This window comes from Harpegnathos saltator, unplaced genomic scaffold (assembly GCF_003227715.2).
Source record: "Harpegnathos saltator strain DR-91 unplaced genomic scaffold, Hsal_v8.6 scaffold744, whole genome shotgun sequence".
Classification (NCBI taxonomy): Eukaryota; Metazoa; Arthropoda; class Insecta; order Hymenoptera; family Formicidae; genus Harpegnathos; species Harpegnathos saltator.
In genome coordinates, this window is record NW_020230587.1 from 307,896 (window position 1) to 330,799 (window position 22,904).

Consider the following 22,904-nt stretch of genomic DNA (forward strand, 5'->3'; position numbering starts at 1 on the left):
ATTATTAGGAATACAAATAAGTTTCCGCCGTTTGACAAAAGATAGCCCCACTAGAAGGTTATGTTGAAATTGTCAGATGTAAAACGTAATATCGTAAGTTTAGACATCTGGTAACATAACTTTGAAGTATTAGTGACTCCGTATCAGCATCATATAATTTTTTTCGTGCGAAAATGTCAAGTTTTGTGCCGAATAAGCGTCATTTGCGGGAACTTTTGATTTACTTCTTTAATTTGAAGAAATCTGCAGCTGAGGCGCATCGATTGCTTGTAGAAGCATATGGTGAGACTGCTTTAAGTGAGAGAAGTTGTCGTGAGTGGTTTCAAAAGTTTAAAAACGGTGAGTTTGACGTGGAAGACAAAGAACGTAGTGGAAGGCCGAAAGTGTACGAAGACACGGAATTGGAAGCATTATTGGAGAAAGATTCGCGCCAAACGCAAGAAGAACTTGCACTTACATTAGTGACTCAACAAACAATTTCACATCGTTTAAAATCATTGGGAATGATTCAAAAACAAGGAAATTAGGTTCCATATGAACTGAAGCCGAGAGACGTTGAACGCCGATTTTGCACGTGTGAAATGCTGCTTGCCAGGCATAAAAGAAAGGGTTTTTTGCATCGTATAGTCACTGGTGATGAAAACTGAATCCACTACGATAACCCAAAGAAGAGAAAATCAGGGGACCACCTGGTCATACTTCAACATCGACAGCCAAACCGAATATTCATGGAAAAAACTCATGCTGTGTATTTGGTGGGATCAGCTTGGTGTCGTGTATTATGAGTTGCTCAAACCGAGCGAAACCATTACTGGAGCTCTCTACCGAACACAATTAATGAGATTGAGCCGAGCACTCAAGGAAAAATGCGCCCATTACTACTCTAGATACGACAAAATTATTCTCCTACATGACAACGCTCGGCCACATGTTGTAAAACCGGTCAAAACCTATTTGGGAACACTTAATTGGGAAGTCCTACCCCACCCGCCGTATTCATCAGACACTGCCCCTTCCGATTATCACTTGTTCCGGTCGATGGCACATGGCCTATCTAAGCAGCGTTTTACATCATATGAAGATACTAAAAATTGGGTCGATTCGTGGATATCCTCAAAAGATGAAGAGTTCTTCCGACGTAGTATCCGAATGCTGCCAGAAAGATGGGAAAAAGTAGTGGCTAGTGATGAACAATACTTTGAATAAAACGTAATGTACCGTTCTTTCACAATAAATTCCTAATTTTTGATAGAAAACGGCGGAAACTTATTTGTACTCCTAATATATAATATTCAGGATTGCCAAAGAAAATTAATTTTGAAATTCCTTGACAATTCCAGATTTTTCAGATTTTCAGATTTTTCAGATATTGAAAACTTGGTAATTATTTAGAAGACGCACACCGCCTCCGATTTCGCTGAAACTCACCTACTTTATATATTTTGACATGTAGAAGCCGAATGTAAAAGTTACAATTGTCGCTCGGCTCTACAAAGAGAGAAATTAATTGTTAAAGTTAATGGTAATTTAAGTTAGAAAATCTGTTACGGAGGTGAAAACCGTCTTATCTATAATTACCAATGTATCTCTTAGCTTCTCTAATAACAGATAATAAAAAATAAATTTTCGCTTTACTAAAAAGATGAATCTACAATATACTAAAAATAGATATAAAAAAGATTAGCAAGACCCCTGCGCAAGGGAAGATGTATAATGAATCTGAAGCGGAAGAATGACAGCATGTGCTATTTTATTATGTAGGACTTTGTTTTATTATATAGAATCTTATTCCTCTCGTTACACAATAAAATAGCATATGCTATCATTCTCCTGCTTTAGATTCATGGTACATCCTCTCTTGCGCAGGAATCTTGCTAATCTTTTCTGTATCCATTTTTAGTACATTGTAGACTAATCTTTTTAGTAAGGCGAAGATTTATTTTTTATTATCTGTCATGAGAAAAGCTAAGAGATGCATTGGTAATTATAGACAAGACGGTCCTCACCTCCGTGACAGATTTCTTAACCTAAATTGCCATCAACTTTACAATTAATTTCTCGCTTTGTAGAGCCAAGCGACGATTTCAACTTTTGGTTTCTACACGTCAAAATATACAGGGTGGTTGATTATAAGTTGCCAACCCGAAATGTGAAGGTAGATTGGGTTAAGATAAACATAAAAGTCCCATACCGTTTTGCGAGATTCGCAATAATTATCGAGTTATTAATGACAGAAATCTGAGGAATGGGAGCGCGCCGACATAGATGATTGGAGAAGCGTTGCAGCTACTCAGGCCATAGCGCGGCCCACTCGACCCAGCAACTGTTGGTTGCGTGCGGCGAGACGTAGGTCCGGCGAGATAAAACAACGAATAGCAGCGCATTGTCTTTCCCCTCGCCGCGCACCGGCAACAGTTTCTGGGTCAACTGGGCCGCGTTGCGGCCTAAGCAGCTGCAACGCTTCTCCAATTATCTATGTCGACGCGCTCCCATTCCTCAGATTTCTGTCATTAATAACTCGATAATTACTGCGAATCTCGCAAAACGGTATGGGACTTTTATGTTTATCTTAACCCAATCTACCTTCACATTTCGGGTTGGCAACTTATAATCAATCACCCTGTATAAGATAGATGAGTTTCAACGAAATCGGAGGCGGTATGCGTCTTCTAAATAATTACTTTACGAATTTATCATATGTACATATAAATTGTACTTACCTGATTTGCAACCAATAAAAATAACTAATAAAATACTAATAAGAATTTTAGACGAATGTTATTTACACTTCCTAAATAAACTTCCTAACTAAATCCACTTACTAAATAAACGTTTATATTTCCTCAGAACAATGCATGACACGGACCGATGTAAACACAGTGCATTTGGTTGTGATCGCGTACCGGGTGCGTTCGGACAATGGTTGTTCGGCAAGACTTGACCAACGTTGACCAAGCGATAATCCAAGTTAAATTCTTCGAGACGAAGACTGAAATCTAAATCAAAGCCTAATCGACGTTGATGAATTTAGACATATAAAAGCAACGTGTCTTTATCACTCGTGCTATTTCTCATTTCGAGATGAATTTGAAACTCTGATGATCCAGGTAGTAAGATGATGTTTAAACACGTTTTAATGACGTTTTATTGACGTTAGAGATGTTATTAACACATCATTAATACGTTATTTGATACTACTCTGCTACTTGGATAATGTTCATATCTCCTACATTGACATATTACTACAATATTCTGAGGACTTCACAAATAATATTGTAATAATATTTAAATTAATCTGAGAAACATATAAGAATATGTTTTCGAATATTTTTAGAATATATGGAATTGTTTTGTGAGAATATTCGTCGAATATTCTGTGCTGCTATATAAAACATTCTGAGGATTCCATAAATAATATTCTAATAACATGTCGAACATTCTCAGAAACATATAGGAATATCTTTTCTGAATATTCTCTGAACATATGGAAATCATTTTATGAGAATATTCTCCGAATATTTTGTGCTGTCTGGGTATAAGCTTATTTGATGGTAACATAATCATCGTTTGTATGCATGTGTGTGTAGATCAGATTAAATTAAACAAAAGAGTTCTATATAATTTGTGGAGAATACCATAAAATTTTAAATTACTAATTAACCTTTTGATACGGTGGGATGCTGAGTGTCCCATCTATCTTTCAGTTTTTAAAATTTCTCAAGACCTTTTTAACAAAAAATATGGGGTTTTCTTCTTCTGCAAGATCTCTAGAACATTAACCCCTTGACATACAATGACGAGTTAGGGTCGTCTATTCATTTCATGTGCCACTGTAGACTTGACGAGTCTGACTCGTTAAAAGCTGTTTTCAGCGGACGCAGTATACAGGATGTCTCAGCACTTTGGGACACGGGCTCCGTAGGGACATAGAGCTAAGTGAGAAGAACAAAAAAGTCCTCTACCATAATGTGAAAACCGTAATAGTTTTTTAGTAATAACCGTGTAAAGTTTGGCGTTTTCCACGCCCATCGCGGCCTATAGACGCTCCGCGGCAAGCTGTGTGCGTAGGAGCTGAGCAATAACGTGTCTCGCGCTGACTGTCGCGATGGCGTCTTGGCGCTTTGACGCCGCGCGACAGTCAGCGCGAGACACGTTATTGCTCAGCTCCTACGCACACAGCTTGCCGCGGAGCGTCTATAGGCCGCGATGGGCGTGGAAAACGCCAAACTTTACACGGTTATTACTAAAAAACTATTACGATTTTCACATTATGGTAGAGGACTTTTTTGTTCCTCTCACTTAACTCTATGTCCCTACGGAGCCCGTGTCCCAAAGTTCTGAGACACCCTGTATAAATAAACTATGTTGCTTCACTCGTGCGTCGATTCTCGTTTGTTTATACAGGGTGGTTAATTATAAGTTGCCAACCCGAGATGTGAAGGTAGATTGGATTAAGATAAACATGAAAGTCCCATACCGTTTTACGAGATTCGCAATAATTATCGAGTTATTAATGACAGAAATCTGAGGAATGGGAGCGCGCCGACATAGATGATTGGAGAAGCGTTGCAGCTACTCAGGCCACAGCGCGGCCCACTCGACCCAGCAACTCTTGGCGGCGTGCGGTGAGACATAGGTCTGGCGAGATAAAACAACGAATAGCAGCGCATTGTCTTTCCCCTCGCCGCGCACCGGCAACAGTTTCTGGATCAACTGGGCCGCGCTGCGGCCTAAGCAGCTGCAACGCTTCTCCAATCATCTATGCCGGCGCGCTACCACTCCTCAGATTTCTGTCATTAATAACTCGATAATTATTGCGAATCTCGCAAAACGGTATGGGACTACCTTCACACTTCGGGTTGGCAATTTATAATCACCCACCCTGTATAGTTCGAGATGTCCCATCCTCCCACCTTCTCAACAATTCCAATAAAAAAAAGCGTCGACATATCAGAAGAAGCACATTGAAAGTAGTATTCAGTATAGCAGGGATCTCGCACGGTAAATGTCATCCCAGACAATATTTGAGTTTAGTAAAGATAAAAAGAGTTAAAAAGATAAAATGTTTCGAAATATTTCATACTTTACAGAACTATTAAATTATTATTTTTTAATGTTATTTAGTTGTTCTTCATTAGCATTATGTATCAACCTGATTAAATGTTATATAAAAATTTCAAAATAAAATGTACTCTTTCTCACCTTCCACATCACTGTTCAGTTGAGCGAAATTAAATAGTATTTTTCGGACGCATCAAGTTCCGTTTTATTTGTATATCAAGGGGTTAATAGGTGTACCAAAAGTGTGTACAATCATTAATTGTTAATTATACAAATATTTTAGGTAGATAGTTAAAATTATCATTTTTTAAAATATAGTATTCACGAATTTTTTATAAAAATCATACAAATTTTTTATGCTCTATACACTGTATAATATTTTTCTCCACTTTAGGATTTTTGACTATATCGTTTTCTATTATTAATATTTTTTCACCAACAAATGTAAAAAATGCAATCTTTTTTCTAAAGAAATCCAAACAAATTATATTTTTTCAAAATAGATTTGTTTTTTCATTTTTAACCGCCATATTAAGCCTGCCATCTCGAATTTTTCAGAAAATTTTGTCTATAGATTTGAATTCATAGGTACTTCCTAAAAAATTCCTAAATCAGATATCAAATATTTTTGACGTAATGAATAATATAAATAATAAGAGTTTAGTGAATAATTATGCAGTGCGATGGACGAACTCTATAAAATTCTGTAAAACTTTGTAAAGGCCATATTTGGATTATTTCATATTTGCTGTGCACCAATTTGTAACTAGTATGAGACTTTCCTTACTTAGGTTGACCTCTACAATTTACATGCACAAGGAATGATTAGCGTCACGGGAGCCTTTATCTTTTAGTATCTTTTATTTAGTTTTATTTAGTATTTTTTATATCTATTTTTTATGTATCTGTATCTGTAAGGACGACATATAAAACACGAATAATATTTATAGAGATTTATAGTGGAAGATAAACTGGACATTTTTGAAAAACAAACTCATATTTAAAAACTTTCTATTTTGGCATTAAAAAGAAATGAAGTTATATTATAAGTACTTCTGTGTTAATTGCTCTTTTAACTATCTTTATTTGAGCCATATGGTTTTGTGTCTTCTTTTAAAAATAAAAAATAGGAAAAATAAAATCAATCCCCGCGCATTCGCCGCGATAGTATCGCAATACCAAGTATATAAAGAATTATATCCAATTTCTTATTAAAATTGAGCTCTTGATAAACAGCATTGAGACATAGTTGGAATTGTAAAACATAAAAAAAAGTGAATGCGAATGTCTTTATTTCATGTTCTGATTTTATACTAATATAGATTAATTAGAATTAAATTAAACATATGTGATATAATAATATTTTTCATTTTTTTCATATCTTTTAAATATTTATTTTTATATTGTTAAACAGACGAAATACTGCCAATCTGATATATTATAGACCGTTTAACTCAGAAATATTTGTAATACAACTTTGTCTTTTTGTGATGACAAAATGCACTGTTTCTAGACATGAATTATCTCTTTATAAAATGGTTAATTTATATATGCTTATTTATGATATTTGATTCTTTATATTGTTGAGGGCTTTCTTAGTCATCTTGTGCACATAAAAAATATTTGATGTAATAGGTAGTTTTTTTGTTTAGCCGTTACGTCTCCATAATGTAGATGAGAATGTCGCAAATGAGATAGACGATGTCCTCTTGAAGGAGTCTGACAAGGAAGAAATTCTGAGAAAGGTACGTTTTATTTTCTTTTTTTAATTAAATAGTTTAGATATGCATTTTGTTATTTATTCGCAACATATACTGCAATAAATAAAATATATTAAAAAAATATATAGAGTGTTTTATTTTAATTTAAACAGTCAATTTCTGGAAATCACAAGTTAAAAAAAAAATGTTTCTTACGAAAGTTTTATGACTTCGAACAAAACATAAAATGGTGCCCCATTGGTTTGATTTTGTATAGTTTGAAAATTATATGAAAGTCACCTTAAAGTTGTTAAACATAAACATTGTTAAACATAAATCCCCATTTTTTATGGTATATTTTTATTTTTATAACACCTCGAGTACTTTTTTAAAACACTATAACAACATATTTTTTCATTAAGTACTTTTGAAGTTATAAGACTTAAAAGTTATATATATTGCTGGCATTTACTGGCATTGCATAGAGGTCAAATCAGGTGGGATATGTTTGCTTATAGAATTGAAATTTGCACCGATAATGCCATTATCATTGTATTCATCGATGAAAGTACATTGCTCCAAAATTTTTATGATCAGGTCGTTTTAATCAAGTCGAAGAAGAGTTTTAACATGTGGTCGCAAGTTCAATTTTCTAGAATAGTTTCTTAAAGAACAGAATTGTCTGGCATTTGTCAGGGCGATATCAGATTATTTTTTCACTGAAATTGTTCAATATTTTCTTGACTTACCTCCATTCATTCAATTAACTTCTACGAGATACACCCTTAGTGTAGTGTTAATACTGGCAATATTGTAACTTTCCTTAACGCTTTATAATTCGAAGAGTATATAATGAAATCTAATGAAAAAATATTTTATTATCGTATTTTAAAAGTGTTGAAAGTTTTGAAAAAGTTTCGAGGTAAGCTATAAGATTATGCAATGAAAAATGGAGGTTTTTATTAAACAAATTTAAAGTGAGCTTCAAACATAATCTTCAAACAACTATCCAATATCAAACCAATGACACCATCTTGTGACTTTCTCAAAGTTCTAACATTTTCGTAAAAAGCATTTGTAAGAAACATTCTTTTTAAAACTTCATAATTTTCAGAAAGTGACTGTTTAAATTAAAATGAGAATATATGTACCCAGTATACGAAATATAAAGTTAAAGATATCTGGCTATTATTTTCGAAACTAAACGAAATATTAAATTTTTGTTTTCTACTACTCAGTATCAGTATTCAGTATATTTCAACTATTTAATATCGATAGCAACATCGTATGATGAAGTTTGTTTATTTCTAAGTGATGCTGTTAAAGTCACTTAAAAAATATTTTGATTCGTTAACTGTTAATTTTGTTAACTTATCAAAATATATTATTATATACGATTGTAGTTCTTTTGATGAGTAGACTGATGACATATTGTTATGATAGGAAAATAAAAGTTAATAATAAATTCTTAAAATAAATGTTCGAAATTAGCATCATTCAGAGTTATTCATAAAATCAGGCGTGATTAATGATAAGTAATATGTCGGATATGTTACTTATAACAGTTCATATCAGTTTGTTTCTATCATCTTACATTTGGATAATTCTGTTGATATGCTTCTAGTTTTGGAGAATGTCAGCGAAACTTTAGAGATGCAGCGATTTTGTATGCAGATACATGTCCAAATAGGACACCAAAGTCTCATAGGGCTTTTTAAGTGTATAGAGACCCGTATTAGATGGTATAATAGTTTTAAAGTATAATGTTTACGTTATACATTATATGAAACAACATTTAGTAATGTTGGGACTGTTAAATTTTTATTAATTAAATTAATAAATTTTAGATTAATAATAAATTTATTAATTAAACAGACAACATATGCATTATTGAACCGATAAAAATCAAAGATGAATTATAATTTATATCTATACAATATTGCTCGTCGCTAAATGTTTGATGTGATATTATTGAAACTTGTTTTATTAGAGCACATTTCTTTTAAGGTTCATTTAACGATAAAATGTATACGAACTTTTTAACAAACATGTTACCATTTTGTATATATATTTTAAGAATCTGGTAACTTTTGTTTCTCTATGTATATCAGTTTATAACTGTCTAATCCTCAAGAAACACTGTCATCATATGTAATAAAAATTATATGTGGCAATTAAAAAATTGAGGTGTTCTTAACGTGATTTTAACGACTCTACCTAGAAGAAAGATATCGTATTCGACATATAATATCGTATTTGATATCAAATGGTTAATAAAAAAAAGTTCATATTACGTTCAATTTTAATCATAATAATCTGTAATATCTTTAATTTTACATCCTCTGTGCGTACGAGCGTGCGTGTTGTATGTGTGTGTTTATATTACAAGCAGTTATATTTTATATAACTTCATATTACGTTCATAACTTCGCTTAAAAGAAAAACTTAAAAATTTGGAAATTTATAATTGTGTTAATGTTTTTAACATGTCTATTGTTTTTTAACAGATATTTTGGAAGGCACGTACTAGAGCTAAGGAAGAATTGAATGAACAGCTGATGCATTTCCAACAGAAACGGACCGCAGGATTGGCTACAATCTTTGGTCCGACTGACAATTCGCTTGACGAAAGTATATCCGACAAAGTACGCGAAATAAAAATTATTGAAACGTATCTCCTACCGAAAATGGAACCTTACCTGTAAGATTATATTTTATATAGAATTTATTACAAAATTTTTATATTTTTTATTTTATAAAATACGTCTGAATACATCTTTAAAAATTAGTGATATTTACGGCAATTTAACGTTTATTGGCTATTAATAATTTGTGATAGGGGATATGTCATTTCTGTTATGGTGAACTAGGATTTTAGTGATTCGATAATCAATGAACCACATATATGGTTCATAATCCATATATTATAAAACAAATAATTGTTACACATATATATATATATATATATGTATTGTTTTTAATTAGACGTATTTTTTGCAAGATAAGAAATGTGATTTGAATTTTATTTTAGCTTATTTTGATATATTTACAACATAACAATAGGAAAATTCTTTAACAATGATTTTTTACAACAACGTAGAATTTTAATAAGTTATAAAATAATTCGAAAATTAACTCTATAAATAAGACGTTTGATTTCTGTGAAAGTTTTTTTAAAATTAGATGATATATAATTAAAAAAAATGAATTTCATGCTTATAAAGTGAATAATATCTTAATTTTTGCATATTGCTATACAGTATTAGATAGTTAAATTACCTAAAATAATTAATAATTGATATTAAATTTTAAACAGTGGATGAATTAAATATTAACTTGATCATTACATGAATATAATTTTGATTACTACATATTTCATTGACAATCAAATTTAAATAATTTATGAACTTTTAAAGAACTGAAACACGTTTTTTATTTAAACAATAATAGGAAAATACTTATAGAATTCTTAAGGAAATGTATTTTAAAGACTACAGTGTGGCTATAAACTATTGATTGGCTTAGTATTTTTACTTATTGCAAATAAACATTCTGTGTATATTGTAAATAATGTCAAAATGTATTACCTTAGGAATCAAAATTGTGAAATAATTACAGTAATAGTTGGAAAAGAAAATATTGCATGATTTAATAAGTTATGCTTTTATGGTTGAATTTTGTTTATAAGCAAAATTCAAATTACACGCTATTTTGCGTTGTTGTAAAATATTAGGTGTACTGGTTAGTTTTGAGAGTTCATTATAGATAGCTGTAGCTACAAATTTAATACTAGAAATATTTTGAAAGTTGTTACATCATTTCATTTAAGTTTAAATATTTCTACAAATAATTTAACGCATGTCATGTACATTTGTAAACACAATCACACTTTTTAGTGCGATTGAAAATGGAACGCGAAAAAGAACATTTTTTGTCACTAATTATTTTGCTATTTTGATTCGAAAAAACGGTTGCCGGAATTCACCGAATTATCTCAGAGACTTATTCTGAGTCTGTTCCATCAGTTAAAACATGTGAGTACTGGTTTTGACGATTCAAAAATGATGATTTTGATTCTAAAAACTAAGAATATTTATGTCAATCAAAAAAGTTTGAAGATGCGAATTGCGGGTGTTATTGAATGAAAATTCGGCTCAAACGCTTCAGGAATTAGCTGCAGCATTAGATAGATGTTGCTAAATCAACCGTGTTTCTGATCATTTACACATAATGGGAAAGATTAAAAAAGAAGGCAAATGGGTTCCACATGAATTGTCTGAATTAGCTATTCAAAATCGTTTAATCATTTGCACTTTTGTTTTCTCATCACAGAAGGAAGCAGTTTTTGTATCAAATTGTCGCGTTTTGTATCAAAAACTCGCGATGAAAAATGAATCTACTGAATGATAATTCAGTAAAATGAATGATAATTCTAAACGTAAAAAATTATCATCAATGAGTAGGTCTGGGTTAAACATCGATATCGACTCTAAAATGCAATATCCACGGAAGTAAGATTTTGTTATACATTTAGAGTGGGATATGAAACGCGTCGTATATTACGTATGAACCGCTGAAACCGAATCAAATAGTCGCTGTTGAACGTTATCAACAATTAAATGATTTGATTTGTGGCATGAAAATGTCCAACAGCTCAATGAAAACCCAAAGTGATTTTAACAACGTTCGATCATTCATTACAAACATAGTTGAAGACCCGTTATCAGTGCTTCAATAGGGAGTTTTACCACATGCCGCATATTCATCCTAGACTGTGCTCTATTAGATTATCATTTATTTCGATCGATGCAACATGGCCTTGTTGATCAGCACTTAAAAGCATATGAAGAAATAAAAAAGTGGCTCGATAAATAGATTATTTCAAAAAATGAATATATTGCTTTTTTATCGCGGAATTCACTTATTGCCAGAAAAGTGGGAAAAAGTTATAGCTAGCGATGGAAAATATTTCAAATAAAAGATAATTTAATATCTTTAAAATAAACATGTTTTTAAAATAAACATGTTCTTTTTTGCAACATATCTCTCATATCTAACCGAAACACTTCATATAATAATTTAATATTAAGTAAATATGGTTTACAACGTGTGCGCGTGCGCACATATACATTGTACGTGTTACTTTTATGTAAAAGATCGTTATGTTGAATAATACTGTTACATATATAAATATAAAATTGTAAATTTTCAGAGAAGATATAGAAAAGGAGCATGTAGATCTTCGTTTGTTCACAACAGCGGCTGGTCTAGCTACAATATTGATAAAGATCTTCCAATTACGACCAGTGTGGGCTGATCGAGTACCCACTTTCGTCGCGAAAGATAAGTCCAACATCAAAGCACGTTTGCTTACTGGTAAAACACGCAAGATGACTATCAGAGGACATCATTTTGTGGCACATCAATATTTTACGATAACATATTGTAATCACTGCCAACTTATCATCGGTGGCATCGGTCCTCAGGGATATTTGTGTAGTGGTACGTAAAATATATAAGAACGTTTTTGCTTAAGATATTTTTTTTAGAAATATACAAGGTGTCCCATAATTGTAATGCGATGGCGTCTTGGCGCTTTGACGCCGCGCGATGGTCAGTGCAAGCCGCGTTACCGCTCAGCCTCGACGCACACAACTCGCCGCAGACCGTCTATAGGTCGCGATAGGCGAGACAAACGCCAAACTTCACGCGGTTATTACTAAAAAATTAAACGAGATATTGCTAAATGGAAGGACTTTTTTGTTCCTCTCGCTAGCTTTTTTTTTTTGTTAACGCAGGGGAAATCTATCATGGATACCCCCGACCCTTAGGGGGGTCGGTTATGTCAGACTCTTATCGACTAAAACTACCGCTCGGACCGAAGTGGGGGAGTCAGGGGAACTACGCCTGCATTCCCTCCCCGACACCCCGGCCCCAGGGTTCTCCTGGAGCCCCCGCCCAAATACCGCGCCCCTCCCTAGGAGTTTAGGACGCGGTGTCCTGGCCGGTTATCCGACCAGGTTGGCCTTCCAGTTTAATTTAGGAGAGAGGGGATACCTGCCCTCCCTCCTTGCCCCCTTTCCCCCCTACCTACTGGATATGTAGGGAAGGGGCAGGGGAGTAAGGCCCAGCCCCAATTGGGCCCCACTCCCCTTTTACCCTACCATTACCGACGCCACTGGTGGATGAGAGGGTTCATTCCTTCTCACTCATCCCCCACTGCTGCGTCGAAGTTAGGCTCGAGGCGGCCGAGAAGACGGCCTCCAGCAAAAGCCGGTGGCCTCTCCTCCTCGGCCGGCGCCACCTCGGGCCCACTTCCCCCCCCCCCCTCTGGGGAGCGCCGCTTCTTCCGTCGCGGATTGTGACGAGGTGGACGATGCTCCCACTTGCGGGACATTACGTCCCGGCAAAAGGAGGCCGCCGCTCCCCATACCTCCTCGCTCCCGCACATTGATTTGAGCAAGCGCGGGAGCGAGAGGGTTTCCCCTTCTTCCCGGCACCCCACTGCTCGGGCGAGGATACGGCGCTGGTCAGCCCACGTCTGGCATTCTGCCAAGGTGTGCTGCACTGTGTCCTCAAGCGCCGGACAGTGGTGGCATCTCCTCTCGCTAGCTCTACGCCCGTATGGAGTTGGTGTGTTACAATTATGGGACACCCTGCATATATAATCTATGCATAAAATAAAAAAATTTGCAAATATTTACTTTTTTATTATTAATTGAAAGTATATTAAATATATTATAATTATAATTAATATATTAGGAGCGCAAAAAAGTTCTGAGCCCTAGATTTCATACTACTGAAACCACAATTTAAATTGCATTAATTTTCCCGCCCTCTTGCGGTTTTAAAGCAGTGACATTTGGTCTTTCGAAACATCGTGCGATTTGGTGTTTGATGAACATAACCTTAAAATCAGCAGTGTTCACGATGGTAATAACAAAAGAGCATATTCGATTTTCCACCCACTTCGCGTTTCATCTGAAGAAAAATGCTGCTGAAGCCACTGAAATGATCTGTGTTGCATATGGAGAGAACGCTGTAAGTTATGCTACGTGTAAAAGGTGGTATCAAAAATTTCGCCAAGGAGATTTCAGTCTTGAAGATGAATCGCGTGCTGGACGCCCTCAAAAGATTGAAACGGACGAACTGCAAGCATTGTTGGATATAAACTCTGCACAAACTGAAAAGGAGCTTGCAGAGCAACTTGGCGTTACGCGACAAGCCATTTCCACACGTTTACATGCAATGGGAAAAGTTCAAAAGGAAGGCAGATGGGTTCCGCATACACTGTCCGAAGACAACAAAAATCGACGGCGTGACACGGCACTCACTTTGCTTTCAAGGTTCCGGAAAAAGGATTTTCTGCACCAAATCATTACAGGTGATGAAAAGTGGGTACTTTATGATAATCCGAAGCGTAATAAATCATGGGTTGACCCTGGTCAACCTTCGACATCGACGCCAAAGACCAATATCCACGCCAAGAAGGTTTTGCTTTGCATATGGTGGGATTGGAAAGGTGTATTGTATTACGAGTTGTTACAGCCAGATGAAACAGTAACGGCAGATCGCTATCAGCAACAATTGAGCAATTTGAGCGATGCGTTTGAAGAAAAGAGGCCATTTACTGGCAAAAGACGTCGTAAAGTGATACTGCTTCATGACAATGCCCGATCGCATGTTGCGAAAGTGACTCAGGACCATATCTTTGCGTTAGGCTGGGAACTTCTCCCGCACGCGGCGTATAGCCCAGACAGGGCGCCTTCCGATTACTACCTATTCCGGTCTCTGCAGCATTTCTTGGCTGATACACATTTTGTGACACTTGAAGAGATACGAAAATGCATTGATGACTTTATCGCCTCGAAGCCGATGAGCTTCTACCATCAGGGAATTCGCAAGCTGCCCGAAAGATGGCAAAAGGTCATCAATGCAAACGGGGAATATTTCGTTGATTAATATAGTTTTGTTTGTTTTTAAATAAACAATGTTTTTTAATTTTGCACAAAAAGGCTCAGAACTTTTTTGCGCTCCTAATATTATAATTAATCTTAATCTGGTACAAAAAAATCATACAAATATTGTACAAGAGATTGTACATGAAAATTATTTAAAATCAGATAATAAGTAATATATTATTTTTAATTATAGAATGCTTTAAATTACAATTTTTCGTAAACCATTGCGCATTGGCATGAGTTAGGCTTTATTAGAGGAAGGAAATCATACTATAATATTTTTAAAAATAAACCAAAGCCAGAGTGTCAAAGTTAATTATCCTCTTGTTAGATTAACTATTGTAAAGTTGTTGCAAAACCGTGATATACAATTTGATGTTACAATACAATACCATGTAACATATACGATAATAATAAGGCTACATTATTTTGCTAATTAATTGGCAGATTGTTCTCTCAGCGTACATCGACAATGTGTTCGTGTAGTAGAGGAAAATTGCCCGGGTCCATTGATGAGGAAGGAAAGAACCAATGATAGAATCAGTAAGTTGATGGAGCGCATTCGACCTGAGAGGAAACCTCCCTCATCTCATCATCATCATCATTCGCAGAACCATATGTTGCATCGTAAGTTCAAATTTCAATATACGTATCGTATTATGCAAAATTTAATTAATTCTCGGCAATTGTATACATTTTATTAAGCTCTTGATATATAAATTTTATACGAGTTAAAATTTCCAAAAATGTTTATGTGTGTTTCGATTTAGATTAAATTTTGAAATAGATTCCTTTTAGATAAAGAAGTATTATATCAGAAGAATTTTTTGCAACTCAAAAGTTAAACAACTTTTCAAGCATTTTTTATATTTTCTGTGTATATTAACATATCCTTCTATAATGACTTCAATTTTGAAATGTTATCAAAGTCATTGATCTATTAGGAGGTTGAATTAGTGCTGGTCCCTAGCAATAAATGGCTTTAGTAAAGTTAGTAGTTAGTATATTAAAATATGAATGTTAAAATATGGCTCTGAAAGATTTGACATTTCTCTATGACGGTTGACAGTTTGCGCGCTATTGTTACTGATAGTTTCATTGTTTATACGTGTCTAAAATGGGTCGTACAAAATTGCATTTTCGACATTCATTATTTTTTTGTTTGATTTGAAAAAATTGGTAACTGAAACTCACGAAATGTTTGTTACAACTTATGGTGATCAAGCTCCATCGTATCCCAACTGTACATTTTAGACGATTTAAAAGTACTGGTCAACTAGAAAAATTCAAAGATTCTAACTTGTAAGCATTATTGAGCGAAAATACCGCTCAAATGGAAAAATAATTAGCTGAACAACTCAACGTCGATAAATCAACAATTTCTAAATGCCTACACGTCATGGGAAAAATTCAAAAGGAAGGCAAATGGATTCCACGTGAATTAAATAAAAGTGCCATTATAAATCGTCTGAATATCGCCATGTCTTTGCTTGCCAAACAGGAAAAAACAGTTTTTTTTGTGACGAATTGTAACTGGAGATGAAGAATGGATTTATTTTGATAATCCAAAGTGAAAAAAATCATAGATTGATCTAGGACCATCAATTATCGAGACCAAAAGGTCGGTACCAAAACGGAACATTCACGGTCACAAAGCAATACTCTGTATTTGGTAGGATATGGAAGATGTGATATACTATGAGCTTCTAAAACCGAATGAAATAGTTACGGACGAGCGAAACCAGCAACAATTAAACAAATTGAATGATAAATTGATGTAAAAAAGGTCAGAAATAGACCCAAAATGATTCTTTTGCACGATAATGCTCGTCCACTTGTTGTTTAATCGTTAAACAAACATTGTTAGAGTTCGAATGGGAAATCCTTCCGCATCCAGTGTACTCTCCAGACCTAGCATCATCTGATTACTATCTATTCTGATCTATTCTGATGCAACACGCTTTGGCAGATACACATTTCAATAATTACGAGGATATGTAAAAATAGGTGTCTGATTGGATTGCTTCGAACGACAGATCGTTCTATCGTCGCGAAATCGCTATGTTGCCACAAAAAAAAGCAAAAAATTACAGTTAATGACGGAAAATATTTTGATTGATGCAAATTTAACTATTTCTTCAAAATAAAGATAACCAAATTGACAAAATAAGACCAGAACTAATTCAACATTCTAATATTAAAAAAAGAAACAACTTAGTTTTATTCGAAATTTTTCGTCAGATGTTTCTATTTTAAAACATGACGGTATAAAATTTTGACTTATAGCTAGGAGAAGCGTTTGTGAATAATTACATGAAATCAAAATCATCATGAAATTATCACACTCTGTCTTGATTTGTTCAATATATTAAATGTTCAAAAGTATCTAACATGGATTTGTAAACATTTATTTATTCGATTTAAAAAAAATTATTCCTAATATTTGATAATATTTCGGGAGTCACTGAAATGCAAGCGTCGCATTCTTCGTTTTACATTCTCTTTAGTTGTCGGCGACTCAAATATAACTTTTTTCTTAAAAAAAAAAAAATACTATTATACTGTACAATGGTTAGGTCCAATTCAATTATTCGTGAAAATCATCTTAATCTGAAGTCACTATTTAAGCAGTAACATCGTGAAAATCATGGCTATATTTGATTCAAAAGAAAAAGTGAATATGTGATTAGTGTTAGATGAATGACAAAAGAATTATCGCAGTGCAGTAGTCTTTCCCGAATATTATTATTCGATCGAAAAATTGCATATGACATTTTTTAATTTAGAAAATACAGTTTTATAAATATAGTGAATTAAAGTTAATAAATATATAATATGGCAATATTTATTTATTTATTGAGAGTCACTCCAATAAGCGTTATTCACGCTGCTAATATCCAGTGCTTGTATAATAATAGAGTTGTACAATCAATTCAGCTACAGCAAAAAAAATTAATATTTTTCAATTCTCAGAAAACTTATTCTCTGAAAAAAATTCTTATATAATAAAAAATAAATAAAAATTCAAAATTTTACAAAACAAAACAAAATTGAAGGTAAGAAGGGGGATTGCTATAATTACCCAATACCGATTTTTTAATGCTCCTTAAAATGTTATCAAACAGAAAAAATCTAATTTAAATCTTAATGTTTCTCTTAGATCTTTAAATCTTAGTCTATGTTTCTCTTGAAGAAAAAAGTTATGTTTGAACCGACGACAGTGGAAGAGAATGTAAAGCAAAGAATGTGACGCTTATATTACAATTACTTCCAAAATGTTAACAAATATTAGGAATAATTTGTTAATTCAGATAAATAAATGTTTTCAAAACCATAGATAGATTAAAATTTTGTAATTAATTCGTGTCTCACTCACACAAGCCAAGCAAGGTTGGGAGACTATTCATTTCAGTTTAGAGGTCTTTCTGATGTATATAATTTAAAATCTAAATCTTTAAAATCGATGAAATAGTTTCCGAGATATAAAAAGTACATGTTTTCTTTTTTTATTTTTGTTGTTATACAAATTTTTAAATTTATGTGCGAAAGTGATGGGTTAAAGTTGGGAGTATTTTGTAAAATGTAAAATTTTTATGCAGTTATGAAGCGTATTAATTACGTATAAAATTTTTATCTAAGATATTTTTATATATATTTCATAGTTTCGACAATATTTGCTCAAAAATAATGTCAAATTAACTTTGAAAAGTTATTTTTTTGTAAACTTAATATAGTTATGTAGAAAAATATATTTTATTTTAGATTTGTATATATTTCTAAGATCTAAATTAGATTTTTTCTGTTTGATAATATATTTTAAGGAGAATTCAAAAATCAGTATTGGACAATTGTGGCAGTTCCTCTTGTTACCTTCAATTCTATTTTGTTTTGTAGAATTTTGAATATTTATATTTTATTATATAAGAATTTTTTTCAAAGAAGAATAAGTTTTCTGAGAATTGAGAAATATTAATTTTTTTGCTGAATTGATTGCACAACTTTATTATTATATGAGCACTGGGTATTAGCAGCGTGAATAATGCTTACTGGAGTGATTCTCAACAAAATATATTATTATTATACTAGCGTTATTTTATACAATCGTTTAATTTGAAGTGGCTATAGTAACATGTAGAGATGTGTGTGTTACGTCCTGGAGGAGGAACGCAACTTGACGCTTACTTTCATAAGCTCCGACGTACTCGCAAGTTTGCAGTGCACATCAAGGATCGGAATGACCCCTTTATCTGGCGCGGACGTACGTCGGTGGTCCTTTATTTAGGTCAAGGAACTGAATTCTTTTACCTGGGATAGGACCGTGAGCGACAGTTGAGGAAAAGGAGAATGTTTTGTGTAGAATAATTAGTTGGAAAACGTGATTGGTTTACAATTACAAATAACTTGTTTTATTGATGATTTAGCGGAAGTTCACAATGAAAGAGCATTTGTAAGATTTATAAATATGTACGTATATATATATGTATAAACAATCGCGGTACGAGCAAAATTCCGTGTTCGTTATGTCCGACTGTGATCGAAAAAATTGGGCCACTGGCACCTGATTTAACAATTAAGGCGGAATGCCAAGGGACTAGAAAAAGGGAAGCAAAGGAAAGAAAAAGAAAAGAGAGAGAAGAAAAGAAGAAAATGAAAAGACAGGGGTCACTCGGGCAAAAGAAAGTATAAATAATTTACTGCTGGATCTAAGCTATTTGTTGAAAATGAAGAGTGTAATTACTGCGTGTCAGTGAGGATGGATGACCTAAGTTTGCGCCAACCTAGGAAGCTGGTCTCCACTGGACTGCTCACGATGGTCCAAAAATGCACGAGGTCGTTGCACGGAATAATTAACAATTGGCGAAACTCTGATCTGTCTAAGCCACTAGTAGACTTGTTATTAGTAGAGTTACTAGTAGAGATTATTAATAGACCCTGAAGGGGTGTTGAAGAGAAGACTCTGTCCTGGCTGCGGGTCGGTTGAGAAGAGAAGTAGAAGGCATAGCTTTTTCATTTTTCTCAAAACGTCACCTCGGTCGAGAGGGTGGGGTTTTGGAAGTTGCATCAGGGTTCTAAAGTTTATGTCCAAATATGGGTATAGGATTTTGTTGCAAAACTCTTCGGAAGTGGGGTTTTAGGGAGGCCTGAGATAAATATGGTAAAAGATCGGGTATCTATGGCAATAAAAGACTTCAAGGTTCCGCTAGGGTTGGTCAGAGATTGCGCGCAATAAAAATTTATGAATAACGTGGGAAACGCATGAGTTTCCGAAGATCAAAGGCTAGTAATATCATGTAACAGCATGAAAGATTATCTGGTCGGTCCGTCTTCAAAGAAAATTGTTGCTCCGAACAGGAAGTTATTCAAGGTTATTTGGAGAGGAGATATATGGCTAAAATAACTCAGCGGATCTTTCTGACGGAAATAGAGAAACTCCGGTGATTAAAACAGAGAGAAAAAAAGAGATATCTGTGTGTGTGACGTCACTGTTCTCGGAGGGTCGCGGAACATGAACATTTAGTCGTATAATATAAAATTTAATTTGCCTTACTGGATAACGAATTTAGGGTATGCGGAGTCCACAGGACGTAACATGTGAATCAAGAATTTTTATGTCGAATCGAATCGAATCTCATTTTTTAAATTCGAATTTAAATCGAATTGAATGAAATCGAATCGATCATTAAAAAATTTAACATGACTGTTAAACATGCAAATAATGATGGAAGATTTTAATATGAAAGGCAATATTGATATTGTAATATTATCTTAAAGTAAAATATATATTTAGATATTTAAAATAATTTATAATTAAATTATTAATTATAAGTTAAGTTAATTACAAGTTAAAAGTTCAGACATACAGGCCCAGATGGCCCGTTTTATAACTGATGCATGCAAATGATAATGTATTTGATTCCTATTCGAATTATTCGGATCCCAATTATAGGGATTCGGATTTGAATCGAATCGAATTACATTGGATTCGATTCGATTCGAATTCGAATAGTTCGCACATCTCTAGTAACGTGTAATACCTAAAAGGTAATATTAATCTGTGATTATAAATTTTGTAATTTGTAAAATTGATGTTTTCTTTTTTATAGTGGAAAAAAACAAAAGAAGTGAAGAAGATTCTGGTGCATTGACAGATGGAGAAAGCAGTAAGTCCTTTTTCTTTTTTTCTGTTTCTTTACAATTTTTTTCCTCCTTTAATAATTAGTGTTAATGAATTTATAATAACATTAAAAATCTTGGTAGGAGAGAATTAAATAGATAGTTAATATAATAGTTATAATAGGGAATTAAACAGATATTCCTTTGTTTTTTGTAGTTCTTTTTAATGGGGACAATTGAATACAAGCTAAATATTTTGCTTATTTAGATTTTACATGTACTTGAGAGACAATTTGGTCAAAGGAATAACAAAAAATACTTATAAGAACTTATATTAAGAGCAATTATTATCAAAAATAGAAAAGAAATCGATTCAGTTCAGCAAGTAATTGACACGTTGTTTCTTTCTTCTAGTAATTGATAATTATTTGATAGTTAAGTGGAAACAGTTTCGATGATCTTGACATGTTATAAAGATCATCCTCCTGAGTAAACTTAAAAAAGTTTTAGTCATTGTATTATTTATTAAAAATATATTAATAAAAAAAGTTAAATGAAAAGAATAACTTATGAGCAACGTACTTATAGGATATCCCAGAATAATTGTACTATTACTCGTAGGAACGTAGAATGAATTAAAATTGATAAAAATGCAGCGAAACTTCCGAAAATGTCCGTATTCCGATTTAGCTCAAACTTTGTAAATAGGCTCTTTTTATATCAAAACAAGCATTCTAAGAGGATATTTGGCGACTCGAATATTAAATTAATTTTTTAGATAATTATAGATTTTTTATGTATTTATATTAAGGGACACACCTCGCTGATGATCTGGACCTTGACATATAAGATAAAGCATTATGATTTTCATCTCCATGAATATTATTTTTAAACAAAATTATTTTAAACAAAATTTGAAAGGAAATATAAATTGATGTTATAGAAATGTTTTTAGGAGTCGGACGACTCCGTTATGGTCAACTGCAAGACGTAGGGGGTTTGTTCAGATGTTTAAATTGCAAGATTTACAAAAAGAGAGAAGTATCTACACAATTTAGTATAATCTACATAATTTAGTATTAACTACATAATTTAGAGAGAGGATTAACGATCAAATTGAAGATATTTATAGAATGATAGGGAAATATTTTCTTAAGATATATAAAATGTGCCAAAAGTCTGGAAACGGTCGAATATTTCATAAACTATGCATTTTAGAAAGAAATGTTTCAGACAAAAGTTATTTGGTTCGAGGGGGACATAAGACGGTGTCATTGGATTGACCTTGAGTGAACGTTCCAAGGTCATACGGAGTTCAAGTTTGCTTTTTTTAAATGGAACTCCCTATTTTTCATTGCATATTCTTATAGCTCATTTCGAGAGCTTTCCAAAACATTATAAATCAGTTATGTTTTATCGAGTATTTTTCGAGTTATGGGGCTTGAAAGTACCGTCGGCATTGGCCAAGGTGTATCGCGTGGAGGTTGCACGATCGGATTTACACCTCTTGTGCATGAGTGTGTGTATGTCACAGCAGAGATAAGGACCCCAAAGTTCGTCACTCCCGTAGTATTTAATGACTCTAAACCCTCTCTGCTGTGTGTGTGCGTATGTGTGTGCGCGCGTGCGTGCGCATGTGTGTATGTGCGCGCGTGTGTGTGTGTCGTGTGTGTGTGTGTGCATGGGCGCGCGCGCGCGCACGTGTGTGTGTGTGTGTGTGTGTCACAGCAGAAATAGGCAGCTACTTGTTCAAAGGATCTAAAAAAAGGATGGTCACCATATCCTTGCATCATTCGCATTAATTCTTTCTGAAAAGAATGGACAGAAAATTTAATGAATGCGGACTAGGAAGAAGCTTCAAATATTAAAATTATTATACTTTTCATAGTTCTTTTCCAATAAAAGTCTTGATACATTAATCGTTCTGATTTGACCTGTAGTCGAATGTTTTCCTATCCTGGATACATTCAGCTCTTCGTATTACAACACACTATCAAGCAACTGAGTGAAATTTCAGTGGCATTCAGAATGGTATTGTCTGTAAGAGAAAGAATTACTTTACTGATAA

The 22,904-nt window shown here is 33.6% G+C and overlaps 1 protein-coding gene across 3 annotated transcripts in view; it reads left to right on the forward strand.

The window, feature by feature from the left end:
* The window catches only part of RhoGEF2 (Rho guanine nucleotide exchange factor 2), a 216,922-nt gene that overhangs the window by 146,648 nt on the left and 47,370 nt on the right, over positions 1–22,904 (forward strand). For all 3 annotated transcript variants that reach the window (XM_025305988.1, XM_025305990.1, XM_025305989.1), the window contains 5 exons: positions 6,714–6,806; positions 9,269–9,462; positions 11,974–12,263; positions 15,170–15,349; positions 20,827–20,883. In XM_025305988.1, coding sequence (XP_025161773.1) covers positions 6,714–6,806; positions 9,269–9,462; positions 11,974–12,263; positions 15,170–15,349; positions 20,827–20,883 — 814 coding nt within the window. The remainder of the gene's footprint in view (positions 1–6,713; positions 6,807–9,268; positions 9,463–11,973; positions 12,264–15,169; positions 15,350–20,826; positions 20,884–22,904) is intronic.